Consider the following 14,650-nt stretch of genomic DNA (forward strand, 5'->3'; position numbering starts at 1 on the left):
TTCCTCCATCACTGTCTTCAGCCATTATGCTGTTATGTAACTACAGTGTGATTCTGAAATCCCACCACCATGAGCAAATCTTGGCCCCTCCAGTTACTAGCTGTGTGTTTCCTAGTACAAGCTCCTTGGATATGAAATTATAGTAAAGGTGCTGTGAACTCATGGGATGCTGTGAACTTTACCTGAGACAAATGCAGTTGAACTACTGGTGGCCTTCCTGGCATAACTAAGTAGAGCTTAACTATTCTCATTTTTAAAAGAATAAGAAAGGTAACTATTTTACTCATTTTAAGAATTTACTAATATTATAAATTACTAGAAAGTGACAGTTAAAATTGAAAAAAGGACTTCAAAATATACTAGATAGCTATAATAATCAATACAGCATGGTATTGGGATAAAACAGACACCAAAGATCAATAGAGAGCCTAGGAGTCATTCCTCACGTCTACAGCCAACTGATTTTTGATGCTAAGAACTTGCATTGGAGAAAGGACAATCTTTTAAATAAAGAGGACTGAGAAAATTGGATATCTGTATGCAAAAGGATGAAACTAGACCCTATCTTTTATCAGCTACAAAAATGAAATTAAATTAGTTTGAAGACTTAAATGTGAGGCCCAAAATTATCAAACTTCAAGGAAAAAAAACATGGGGGAAACATTTTAGGGCAGTGGAATAGGCAAGAATTTTTTTGGATAAGACCTCAAAAGCACAAGATCCACAATGCAAAATAGATAAATGGGATTACATCAAGCTAAAATGTTCCTGCACAGCAAAGGGAATTAGAGTGAAGAGACAGCCTATAGAATAGAAGAAAATACTTGAAAATTTGCAATTTAACTATATATTTGAAAAGATATTAATATCTAGAATATATAAGGAACCCAGATAACTCAATAGAAAAAAAAATCTGATTAAAAATTTGGCAACAGACACAAATGGACATTTCTAAGGAGAAGACATACAAATTACCAACATGTATGTGATAAAATGCTCTACATCACTAGTCATCTGGAAAATGCAAATCAAAACCACAGTGAGACACTACACTTCAGTAAGAATGGCTATCATCAAAAAGACAAAAGATAACAAGAGGACATGGAGAAAAGGGAAACCCTTGTACACTGGCAGTGGGAATGTAAATTAGTACAGCCATTATGGAAAACAATAAGTAGGTGCCTTAAAAAATAAAAAAAATCAAATTACTACATAATCCCTCATTCCCTCTGCTGGTATATATATACTCAGAGGAAATAAAATCAGTTTGCTGAGGAGACATCTGTACTTCCATGTTTATTGCAGCATTGTAAACAATAGCCAAGAAATGGAAATAAACTAAGCATACATGGACCAATGAATGGATAAAGAAAATGTAGTAAATATATACCACAGAATACTTCTTAGCAATAAAAAGAATGAAATCCTTTCCTTGACAACATGCATAAAAGTCGAGATTGTTATGTTAAATGAAATAAGCAGGACACAGATAAACAAGTACCCCGTGATCACACAAGTAGAATCTAAAGGAGTTGATCTCATGGAAGTTGAGAATAGAATGGTTTATATCAGAAGGATGAAGAGAGGTTAATCAATACCTGCAATGTTACAGTTAGCTAGGAGCAAGAAGTTCTGGTGTGCTGTTGCACAGTAGGATGACTATAGTAAGAGTAATGTACAGTAAATTTCGAAAATCTAAAATAAAGGACTTTCAATGTTTTCACTATAAGTAAGTGAAAAATGTTGAAGGAAATAGATACATTTAATCTTATTTAAGCCTTAACACAATGTGTACTTGCTTTGAGTCCTCACAAGGTACCCCACAAATATGTATAGTTTTTAACATATCAATTAAAGGTTGAATAAAAATATATGTATCCAAGTGATGATTCCAAACCCTGGAGAGAAAACATGCCCTAATTCCTGGTCCTCCTAAAGTTCTTGTTTATACCTCTTTATCTCATACTTGCCATGCTTTTTGTAGAAGTTGTTATTACCACCCAGAATTTGTTACCTTTCTCTTGATAACTATATCTTGATTTCTCTTCAAGTTATACTTTTCCCACTCTTAGCTCATTAAGAACAAAAAACAGGGCTGGGCGCAGTGCCACATGCCTGTAATCCCAATGGCACTGGAAGCTGAGGAAGAAGGATCACAAGTTCAAAGCTAGCCTCAGCCTCTCAAAATAAAAAATAAAATGCACTGAGGATGTGGCTCAGTGGTTTAGCACCCCTGGGTTCAATCTTCAGTACTAAGGAAGGAAGGAAGGAAGGAAGGAAGGAAGGAAGGAAGGAAGGAAAGAAGACGGGAAACAGGAGATATTGGCAATTCTGGCTTTCTTTTCCCCAAGTAAAATAAGCTTCCTAAAGGTACCATGAGACTTCTTGGCAGCACCATACCTTAATGTCACCTCACTGTAGGAGAAGTGGGAGAAGTTATTTATTTTTCTACCTTCTCAAGTAGAGATGCCAAAAGAAAATAGGAGTGAGGCTGTTGAGTTACTGAATAATGTTTGATATGCCATTATCAAGGAACTGCTTATTCTGAAGTCTACAGATTAAGCTAAATAAAGCTTTTACCTTGTCTAATCTTTGCTTTCCTTAAAAAAATGTCCTTTACAAAACAAAATCTGTTTTGTATGTGCTTGAATAATTAGGTCACTCAACCTTGCTTCCTAAAAGAAATATATATGACTTCCTATAGTACTAGATTGATACTAGGTATAGAATCATTTTGTTTGTTGTTATTGTATTTATCTAGGCTAAGAACATTCCCTTTGGTGGCAAGTCTTTATTGCTTAGACTATGATGGTTTGGCATTCCTGAATCCATAAATAAATTATTTTATAGGTGGAGAGGCAAAGTATCTCTAGCTGTTATAAATCCTTAACCTAATGACTGTTACATAATTTCCCAAACATTTTGGAGGATTCCAAATTTCAACACATAGCATTTATTTTTCTCTACTTTTTATGAAACTTTTTAGATCATTAAAACTATTTAATGATATTCATTTCATCAGGAAAAGTTGAAGTAACACATTTGCCTCCATCTCACCTTTTCTCATAAGTTGAACATCTTTGCAAAGTTACTGCCTAATATTAATATATTTTAAAAGCATTGTCTCTTTATCAATGGGATACCAAGGGTAGAATACTCAGGCTGTTCAGTCCCAGGGTTGTACACCAAGGAATGCCTTGTTTGTAGATATTTTAAAGTCAGCAATGAAACTAAAAGTCTGCCTGCTCTTTATTACTTCAATGTACTGGCAATTCCAGACAAGGTAAATGATAACATACCCTCTGCCGGAGCAAACCACCATGACTCCACCTCACCACTTTTAGTATTCACCACTTCATAACTTAATTATCACCTTCCAAATAAATTAATAGCTTAATGTTGTAAGGAGCAAACATTGTCTGGAATATTTTATATGACAGAGCATTCCGTTTTTCTTTTCCTAGTGTTATCACTTTAATTACAGTCATGGCATTACAACTTGATTAAAAACAAAAAGAGAAAAGAGAAATGAACAGTGTTTGAACTACAAATTCAAATTGAGCATACAGACAAAACTGTAACCAAAATCAAATTTGACTATTCAAAAAATTTCTCCATTTAGCTTTTAAATCCCTTCCTCAAAGAAAAAGAAACCCTCAAATTCAAATTACATATATTATAGTTTTTACATCAACGTGAATATCCTGAACTTAGTATTTCTTTGTTGGTTTTGAGCTACAGATGGAGTACAGCAGAAAGGAGCAGCATTAGGAAAAGCATTTCCATTTGAAGAATTAAACATGAATTTGGTTGTATAATGTGAAATACAATGTCCAGTGCTCACTAGCATGCTACTCTTTATTTTTTCTGGATATTGAATTCTAAAAGAAAATAAAATATGAGGAGATAAATTACTCAAATTCACTGTGATGCCTCATTTTTTCCAGGTATTTTTGGACAGAAACTAGAAGACACTGTCCGCTATGAGAAGAGATATGGGAACCGTCTGGCTCCAATGCTGGTGGAGCAGTGCGTGGACTTTATCCGACAAAGGGGGCTGAAAGAAGAGGGTCTCTTTCGCCTGCCGGGCCAAGCTAATCTTGTCAAGGAGCTCCAGGATGCCTTCGATTGTGGAGAGAAGCCATCTTTTGACAGGTACGTGTCAAGGTTGTACGAACCGTCCTTCGTTGAGAAATTAGGCTTACCTGAAAGGATGCATGCACTAAGCTATAGCATAACTTTAATTGGTGTGGTAAGAATTTAAAAGATGAATTATTCGGTCACACAGTTTGGATTGCTTATTATTAAGTTACAAAGTAAAAAAATGTGCCACTTTAGATGTCTTTCTCTTCCATACTTTTTTTCTACCCTCTTAAAACATTAGTATTTGTTCTTTTCCTTTGGTCCTAAAACTAAATGAAACATTTCCACTTGAAAAAGTGAGCTTGTGAAACAGGACTCCTGTCTTGTTTGGTGTTTTCATTTATTTCTTTCAGGTAAGGGATGTTAAAAGAACTGATAAGTAGAGATTAGGTTGTTGGCAATGTAACTAAAAATAATTATTTTTAATAAAGGTATAAACAGATGTTTTAAAATAAATGTGTTAATCTAGTATAGATTAAGAAGGAAACTAGGAGAAGTATAGCATGGTGAAACTCCAAAAATAATGGAAATTCCAAAAAAAGAAAATAAAAAGCATCCCTAACTCCAAAAGTTAACAATCACTTTAAATATTTTATGATTTACCTCCTTCTCTTTCCTTTTAAAATTTTAGTAGGAAAAAAAGATTTTTAACTGACATTATTAAACATTATATAGCAGAATTTTTCCATATTAAAAGTTTTAAATGCCCTTTAATTCTAATATATTTTTACTTAACATTTTATCAGTAGCAACTTACATAAGCCTCTTTTTCTAAAATCAAATATTTTACTCTACAGGTATATTATTTATAACCACTTCAATATTAATGGACATTTACTTGTGACTTTTTTCATTATTATAAATATTATTGTAGGAGATATACATTCACATAAGTATTTTCAATTTTTATGTTGTTTACTTAGGAGAGATTCTCAGTTTAGCATTTTGTGGATAGGAATAATCTTTATACTCAAAAGTTAGAAATTGCCTACTGTTACAATCCATTCAGGCTGCTCTAATAAAATGCCATAAACAGAGTGACTTATAAATACCAGAAATTCATTTCTTACAGTTGTGGAGGCTAGAATGTTCAGACATACCAGCAAATGATATGTCTGCTGAGGGCCTCCTGTCTGCCCCATAAATGACACTTTCTCTCTAAATCTTCAGATGGTAGAAGGGATAAGGTAGCTCTGTGGAGTCTCTTGGATAATGGCACTAGTACCATTCATGAAGGCTCTACCATCAAGATTAAATCACCTAGAAATTCCCAGTTCCTAATATCATCAGGATGATGATAAGGTTCCAACACATGCATTTATATGGAAGAAATGTTCGGACCACAGCACCACACTAAATATTATTTATCTTAAAAAGTGTAGAATTAGGATGTGAATAGATACAGCTCAACAGTATAGATAAGCAAGAAGGTATTTGAAAACATGAGATGAAGGAAGCATCACTGAAAGTGTAGAATCTCCCTAATAAGCCAAGAAATGTTCATTAAATATTTAATACCCTTTTACTGGTTTCATTAACAAAGTTCTAAATAATGGCAATACTTGGTGCTGACAAGATACATATACCTGAGGTAGACACCTGGATGGTGAGAATCCAAATTTGTTTTATTTTTCTAAAATAATTTGATGATTTAAAGACCTTTTAAGCAGGAAATTCCATTCCTAGAAAAAAGTAAGATATGTGAAATAAAACTTGAGTGCAAAATTGTTTATGACAATTTTGATATTAGCAAAAATTGACCACCCATTTATTGTCACCCAAAGTGAGTACGGTTAATTCATTAATGGTGCATTTATATAATAAAATATTACATACTTAAAGTTTTAGAAAAAAATGCAAATTAAATGATGTGTTAGGTTTTCATTACTATGACAAAATTCTGGAGGAAACCAACCTAAAAAGAGGAAAAGTTTATTTTGGTTCACAGTTTTGCAGGTTTCAATCCATAATCAGTTGGCCTACTATTTTATGGCTCATGGTAAAGCAGCACATTATGGTGGGGGGAATGGTGACAGAGAAAAGTCACTCACTTCCTGGAAGGGCCACAAAAGAGAAGAAAGAGGAGGGGACTGTAGTTCCACTATCCCCATCAAAGATATGCCTGCATGACTGGAAGACCTTGCCATAGGCCCCAACTTTTAGAGTTTCCAACCCTCCCAGGAGAGCTAAGCTGATATAACTAAGGCTTTAACACACAAGCCTTTGGGAAACATTTAAAATCCAAATTATAGCCTGCAATGATAAACTAAAAAATAAGACAAGATCAGTAATTGGTTAAAATACCTTATCTTTTAAGAAAAACATTAGAGATTGCTTTTTAAAATTCATAAATTTCCTCTGAAAGAAAAAAATGTGAAGATTAAAAAAAATGAATTCAAAACTAACATCAGAGAACAAATTTCAAGACTAAGATATCCTTCATGCAGAGGAGCCACGTGTCTTACTTTATACTTTGAAAAAGAAAACCAAATCAGTAGTACTTACTTGAGGACTGTCCACAACAAATAAACCATGAGTTATCTAGGGTAAATAAATTTCTAGTACTAACGTTAGAAAGAAACCTGTCACTAGCATCTTCAGAATAGAATAGAGAATAGATAGGATAGGATATATAGCATCCTCTACAATGAACCTCATGAGATAATAAGTTTCAGTATCCTTTTAAAATGTTTATATGTGGACTACATTCATGCAGGTAAAATTATAGAAAAGCACATTAATTAAAAACTTAATTTGGGCTGAGGTTGTGGCTCAGTGGTAAAATGCTTGCCTAGCAAGTGTGAGACATGGCTTTCGATTCTCAGTACCACATATAAATATATAAATAAATAAATAAATAAATAAATAAAAATAAAGCTCCATCCACATCTAAAAGCAAATTAAAAAAAAACTTATTTTGCCATGGGATTTTATTATTTGGTTCTTAATTTTTTTTTTTTCTAATATGGGAGAATGGAGGGATGTTTTATGTGTTACAGGGATCCTATGAAAATAGATGTGTCCTATCAGCAATTATCTCAAAAGTCAAGGTCCGGTAACTATTGGATGACAATGAAATATTGTGATCTTTATTTAAAATATGATCCAAACTATGTATGTATGTATTTTTGTGTAAAATGCCTCATGTACTAACAGAAGAAAATATAACAACAGACTTGTATCGCCAAGAGAAATGTGTGAGGTGCTGGATCTTTTCAAGTTTTATTGAGGGGTCTTACAGTCAACACATCATTAGGTGCTTACCTTTAAGTCATGTTTTACTGATAACACCACTTTTTTTTTTCCTGTGGACATATCTTACTTTGAGAATTTTTTACAAACTGGAGTTATTATCCTAGGGCCACTATAGTTTTAATAAATTCTTCAAAATGAAGCAGTTCCTTCTTCAGCTCATTTCTCTTACACTACTCTGTCATATGCAAGTCAAAGAAGCCTATTAGTGCCTTTGGCATTTGGCCTGAAAACCTCCTCAGCCAAAGTCACAAGTTCATCAGGAATGTATCCCATGTTCCAAGTTACAGTAGTCACTAATCTCACTCATTTTTTAGTACTTTTGAAAAAGCAAGTATCTTTTTCTAGCTTGTAATATCATTTCTTTCACTGTTCTTCCAACTCTTACTTTACCAACTGTCTCTACTCTGTGTGGTTCCAATGTCAATACTTGTATTTTTAGATTTTTGTTGCAACAACACCCAGTTTCTGGTAGGAATGACTACTTCGGGTATCTTTTGCTTCATAGAAAATCACTTGGAGTTCTTTCGATTTAAAACACACTGATCCTTTTGGATCCTGCATGGCAGAGATACCCTGTCTCTGTTCCATGTGATATTGTTTGCAGAGTTTTCGTGCAGCTCAGTATCCTAGAGAGCTTTGCACATTAGTCTGGTGCTAAGGTGGATCAGCCAGAATGGCTGATGGCTGGTTAGCCTCTGCCTTCTCTTTGCATCTTTTATCTTTGGCTTCTACACCTGTTATTCAATTTTTGGAGATGTTTCTGTGGCGGCTCAGGATTTAAGACAGCAATAATTAAAGTATAAGATCTATTAGGGATTAGGCCTAGAACTGGCAAAAATGTCACATCTACTGAGTACTCTTGATCAAAGGCAAATCACAAGACCAGCCCAGATTAAAAAAGTAGAAAGTTAACTTTACTTCTCAGTAGAATTCGTGTGATGGATATACAAAGATGGAATAAATTCATAGTTATATTTGGAGACAATCTATTTTATTCATTCCCACTCAACAAATAACAATAACAAAGGAGCATTTTCTGTGTCAGACACTGCTCCTTGTGAATAGGACAGACAAGGTCCATTCTGTTCTGGGTTTTTCATTATTAGTGGTGGGCAGATAACCAATAAATAGTGAATACAGAAATAATTTTATAGCATGATGAGGGTGACATGCTCATGCAGTAGTGAGAGAAGCAGTGGAGAGATTCATCTCCTTCCTAAGGATGTAACATTTGAGTTCAGACTTGAGTGACAAGCAGCCTGCCATACCTCAGATATAGTGGAGGCACTTTCCAGGTAGAAAAAGAGCAAATGTAAAGGCCTAGGGACAGGCACAGCCTCACTTGTTCCAAGATCATAAAGAAAGCCATCGTGACAGGAGCACAGTGAGTAATGACCAATGTACGCACAGGTGAGCTGGAAATGTTTGATTCTGTGTGGTCCACAGACTATTGTAAGATTTTTAAGTGAAATGGTCATCTATTGAAAGATGCTGAGCAAGTAAATGAAACAATTTTATTTACAAATTTAAAAAATGTCACTCTTGGCTGGGCATGGTCCGCACAACTATAATCCTGGAAGCTTGAGAGGCTGAGGCAGGAGGATTGTGAGTTCAAAGCCAGCCTCAGCAGAAATAAAGTGCTAAGCAACTCAGTGAGACCCTATCTCTAAATAAAATACAAAACAGGACTGAGGATGTGGCTCAGTGGGCTAGTGTCCCTAAATTTAATCCCCAGTACCACACCCCCCCAAAAATAACTTACTCTGGCAGCCTCAGTATCCTCCTTTTGATAAGTAATTGTCATGTTTTTAATCTCAGTCCCAGGCAGGCCGATAAGTATATTCCTGGATTATGTTGATACAAAAAACAATGGAGTCCCAGATCCAAAAGCAGTGACATAAAATGGAAAGAATAGCATATTTGTGGCAAATGTAATTATGAGCTATACAGATAGGGGTAAAAAAAATTTGTAATTTCTCAAGGGATGCTGAAGTTATTTTCAGGACCTTGTTTAAATATACTTTTTGCCCCATCCACTTTTTTGGTTAATTGACTGAGTTTGATATTTCACATGGTAAAGCCTTAATCATGTTTCAGTCTTTAGCAAATGGAGACAAACTGCCAGGGAACATCCATTAGTTCCAGTTAATCTCACCAATGTTCACCAGAAAAATGATTTTATATATACATATGTATATGTGTGTATACACACACATGTGCATCTGATGTACAATGTGTATGTATATATTTGTATGTTAAACACACAGCATTATGTGTTACAGATTATACATAATGCTTTGAATTAATATAAGAATGTAAGAAAAACTACAGAAATTTTCCACTGTGAAACATAATTGAAAATGAGAATGATTAGATAATTTTCCCTGTTTGTTCCAATAATGCTAATTTCTCACAAAGAGACAAAAGAACTTCTCTTTTATCTTTGTTAAAATATATATATTAAAATCTGGAAAGAAGTTCCCACAGCTCTTCTCCAAAACCATTCTTAGTCATTGATATAATAATTCTAAACCCCTGATATTTGATTTTTAAAGTAAACTTTTTCTAATAACATTTAAAAATATTTAAAATTCTAACAGTATAAAGTGTTAAGATTCTTAAAAATGATATTAAAATTATATTGTGAAGCCAGGCATGATGGTGCACACCTTTAATACCAGCAGCTCAGGAGGCTGAGGCAGGAGGATGTCATGTTAAAAGCCAGCCTCAGCAAAAGTGAGGCACTAAGCAACTCAGTGCCACACTATCTCTAAATAAAATACAAAATAGGGCTGGGGATGTGGCTCAATGGTGGAGTGCCTCTGAGTTCAATCTCTAGTACCAAAAAAAAATTATATTTTGATTTATATACAATTTAGAATACAGAAGAACATAAGAAGGAAGGATTAGTATTTCAAAATTCAGCAACTCTGAGAGCTCTTGCTATAAACAGCATATAAGTAAGTGCAGTAATTATGCAGATTTAGACATATAAATGTATCAAAATACAGATATATGTGTATATACAAAGTATAGGAATTATGCAGGGTTTGCATCTCACCTTCTCTACATTATATCATGAACACTTTCTCAGATCACTAAGTAGTTTTCACAAAACATGATCTCAAAGACCACATAATAATTCATCATAGCAATGATTTGGCTCCTTTAATTCTGCTTCTATTGTTCTCAATGATTTTCACATATCAATTCTCTACTGAAGAGCATCTGTGTTCATGAATCTACCAGTGCGTTTGAAGCTATGAATCCATTTGGGGCTTAGAAGATAATATTTCACATTTGAGTGATTTGAGTGAAAGGAAATATTTTGTCCTACAGGAGAAAAAAAAAGTGGTTGGCAAAAAAGGCTTTTAGAGCACCCACTATTTGAATTTGGAGGGGTTTCAAGTACATGCACCAGCTTTGATTAAATCATGCACTTTCTGTTCTTCTTTAATTGCATCAAATGTTATTTTCCAATTCCAAAGTTCAAGTTTGAGACTTGAACTATATATGCATGACTTATCACTTACACAGCTGTGATATATTCCCACGGACTCCCTGACCAAAAATGGATTGTGTAAGAGAGAGCATTCTTGTAGACCTAAAAGAATTTTTATTTTATCAGTTCCTGTCAATTGTTAACAAAACAACCAAAACCAGGTACCATAGTTTCTAGCCATTCTTATCTTTATTCTTTGTATTTAGGATTGGAAACAAGTTAAAATACCATGTATTATATTAAACTGCTTCAATTTAAGAGCAAAAAGAAAAAAAGAAATCTAGGAGAAGTAAAATCAAATTAGAAACTGAGTGCTCTTTTGTTTCCCAAGCTCTCCAGATGGTGTCAGCTGTTAAAGAAGATACATTTTGGAAGAGCTGGAGAGGCAGGGTCAAGAATAGAGTGTGGGTGTCAATCTCACAACATTAACTGCTGGGCAGCCAAATCCTGTGCACTTACTACACAGCTCAGGTGCAAGGAGAGAGGCTGTATGAAGCCAAGGATTTTACACACTCTGTCCGGGAATCCCACCAAACAGCTGCTGTGCGAGGTACCCCAGACACCCACCCAGTTCTGAATTCCCATGTCTCTCTTTTTCCTCTTCTTCCCTTTCACGTATTTTTTAAAATTCTTTTTTGCGACTAAACAAGCAGCAAGTCAATAGAGATATGATGGGAGGGCAACTAGAAATTTGAAGACAGAAAAGGCAGACATAATTTAATCATCTGGAAAGCAATAGAACTCTAGACTTTACTGACCCAAATTATAAAAAAAGAACTTGAGAGTGGAGTGCACTAGAGAAATGGTAGAGATTCTCAAACACTAGAATAAGAATAATTTAGAGAAACATCTTTGGATCCAGTTGCCAGAACCCCATTTACCCTCATTCTAGTTTTAAAGATTGGAACTCTCCAAGCTGGGCATCTTTATTTTAAACAAATCTCCAGTTAATTCTTATATGCATGGTCCTAAAACCATATCTTGGGAAATACTATCTAGACTCTATATACTGCCAGAGTGTGTGGTAAAGGGCTAACACCCATGAGAAGTGATGTACCTCTGCTTTTTCCTAAGAATTGGGGTGGGGATATAAATCAACCTCTCAACATTATTGGGAACATTATTTCTGACTAGTGTAAGTGGGTCTTATGATACTGTGAGAGATGAGAGATATTTTTTAAAAATATTTTATTTTTTTTGGTTGTAGTTGGACACAATACCTTTATTCCAAACATCTAGTTTTATGTGGTGCTGAGGATAGAACCCAGGGACCTATGCGTGCTAAGTGAGCGCTCTACCACTGAGCCACAATCCCAGCCCCGAGAGATAAATTTTTCTGGAGTGTAAAGTTGATGTATACAATTCATAATTTCCTATCTCCTGAAAAGGACCTAAATTTTATGACAGTCTGAAAAGTATATCCTATACCTTTATGTCTCAGTTTGTGTGAAAATGCAAAAGCTAGAGAGTTCAGTAGCAAACTGTAAAAGTAGGAAGCCTTTGTGTCCTAGTGTGAATGAAAGATCTAAGGATAGGTTTTGATGGAGGCAAGTGAAAGCAAGTGGTACCTTGAGGGGGTGTGCATAAGTAAAAGGTGTGAATTTACCTCTGGAAGGTTTATAAAGGTAAAGAACAGAATCCTAGTGGTTTGCCTATGGCATGCCCCAAGTACATGAATGGTCAACTGGCTGCCTATTTTCAGCACCCTAAATAATTCTCTGAAGTCAAAAAATGGGCCAGCCCTTTGAAGTATAGAATAGCAATTTAGTTATGGCAAGTCTTAACTTCCTTATTTTCTAATGCAGATTTGATACCTATAATGCTGTGACAGAATGATAACCATTGCCTTTTCTCAAACTTCTGTCATTTAGATACTACCATTGTGACTTTAGCCATACCCCTGTTAACACCTGTACTGTTTATTGACATTTTTCCTTAAACATATTGACTGTTTTCTCTATCAATTTCATTGCACAGGGAACTCTGTATTTTCTAGTTGAAAAAACTTGTGTTACTATAAGGTCAACACAGCATAAATGTGATGGCAACAAAACTATGTTATTAAATGAGCCTTGATATAGCTGCCTCCTGAAACTCTCACCCTAAGGTTATCTGGGTTTTTGATGAAAATGGAGATTGGCAAGTGCTGTTTGTTACCGCTTTACCATGTCTTTCATTACTAATGGGTACTTCCTCTTTGATATCATCATGAGAGTTGAAAAAGGATGAAAAATGGATGAATGTTCCTTTTTGTAATTTGATGTCACTGTTCTGGTTTTGTGGTACTTTTAATTACAAAGGAATAGCCCATACTTTACGAAGATCTGACTGTTAGCACTGGCAGGTCCAATTTTCTTGAATGCTTGGCTTTTTATCAAATTTGAGCAATGCTTATATATCACCATGAAATCCTCTTATAAATAAATATACCAGTGTCTAAAAAATTAATGAGCTTTAAGGGGAATTATCTTATATATGGAAAATACTCACATGAATGGGTATTTACTAAATGTTAGGCATGGCGCATGTTGTAAACTAGGTATCTGTCACGTTTCCTTGTGCTTTATTCTTCTTGTCATTTATGTAAAAGGCCTGTGCATCTGAAGTAAGGAAAAAGCTTTGTTTTCCTTCCAGTTTATCTTTTCAGAATTTGAGCTCATTTCCACTGATACCCAGGAGGGTTATGAGTAGAAATTCCTAGTTTGTCAAGACGTTTCTCAGATTTGGTGTACCTATCAGTTGGTGTTTGTCTACTTACTCAAAAGGACACTGTGTAGAAGTTATGCTCAGACTTTGGTGATTGGTAGGTTTGGGACTAATTTCTATGTCCACTATTTACCATCTATGTTGATGACCTGAGACTAGTTACGTACTCCTCAAAACTCCTCTTTTCTTATATAAAATGAATATAACCCCCACAGGGTTGCTGTATTCATTAACTTAAATATAAAACAAAATGAAACAAAAACACCTATGGTAAATGATACAATGTGAATAACTACAGTACTGGCTCTGGTACTCAGTTTTATTGCCATTATGGTATATATCTATTTATCACTATTATAAGTGTGATCATGATGATAGCAATGGCAATTTAGTTTGACATTTTATATGATAAAGATCCCACTCTCAAATCTGCATGAGACAGAAACTAGTTCTTAACCATAACTCTTCAGTATTCACTATTTTTAATCCAGGAAGTCTTCATTCTGTTTTGAAATCTCCATGGAAATTTCCACTGAAAGAAATAGGACACCTATAAACTTTTATCTTCTGAAAGTGTGTGTTTTTATGTTTTGTAATTCAGATTGTAAATTTTTGCAAGAAAGTGCATTCCTTAAAGTGATATGTTTTTTGAAATAGATTTATTGAGTCATAGTTTATATTTCATGTAATCCACCTATTTCAAGGGTAAAATTAAAAAATTTTCCATAAGTTTACCAACTGAGGCAACCATTACCATAAATCGGTTTCAGAACATTTTTATCACCTCAGTAAGATCCCCTGTGCACGTTTATTGTTTCCTCCTACCCCTTTTTCTTCCCAGGCAAAAAAAATCAATCTAATATATGCCTCTGTAGATTTTATCTTTTCTGGACCTTTCATTTAATTGGAGTTATTCAATATTCTGTTGCATCCAGCTCCTTTCACTTAGCATAATACTTTTGAGATTTGTCCATATCATAGCATATAGCATAGTAGTTTGTTTCTTTTTATTGGTATATCACTTAATAGGCATATTATATTTTG

At 34.5% G+C, this 14,650-nt stretch overlaps 1 protein-coding gene across 6 annotated transcripts in view; it reads left to right on the forward strand.

Moving 5' to 3' along the window:
• The window catches only part of Arhgap24 (Rho GTPase activating protein 24), a 482,648-nt gene that overhangs the window by 428,605 nt on the left and 39,393 nt on the right, over positions 1-14,650 (forward strand). For all 6 annotated transcript variants that reach the window (XM_071614402.1, XM_027939807.2, XM_027939806.2 and 3 more), the window contains one exon: positions 3,948-4,155. In XM_071614402.1, coding sequence (XP_071470503.1) covers positions 3,948-4,155 — 208 coding nt within the window. The remainder of the gene's footprint in view (positions 1-3,947; positions 4,156-14,650) is intronic.

The sequence above is a fragment of the Marmota flaviventris genome, chromosome 7 (genome assembly GCF_047511675.1).
Source record: "Marmota flaviventris isolate mMarFla1 chromosome 7, mMarFla1.hap1, whole genome shotgun sequence".
NCBI classification, from domain to species: Eukaryota; Metazoa; Chordata; class Mammalia; order Rodentia; family Sciuridae; genus Marmota; species Marmota flaviventris.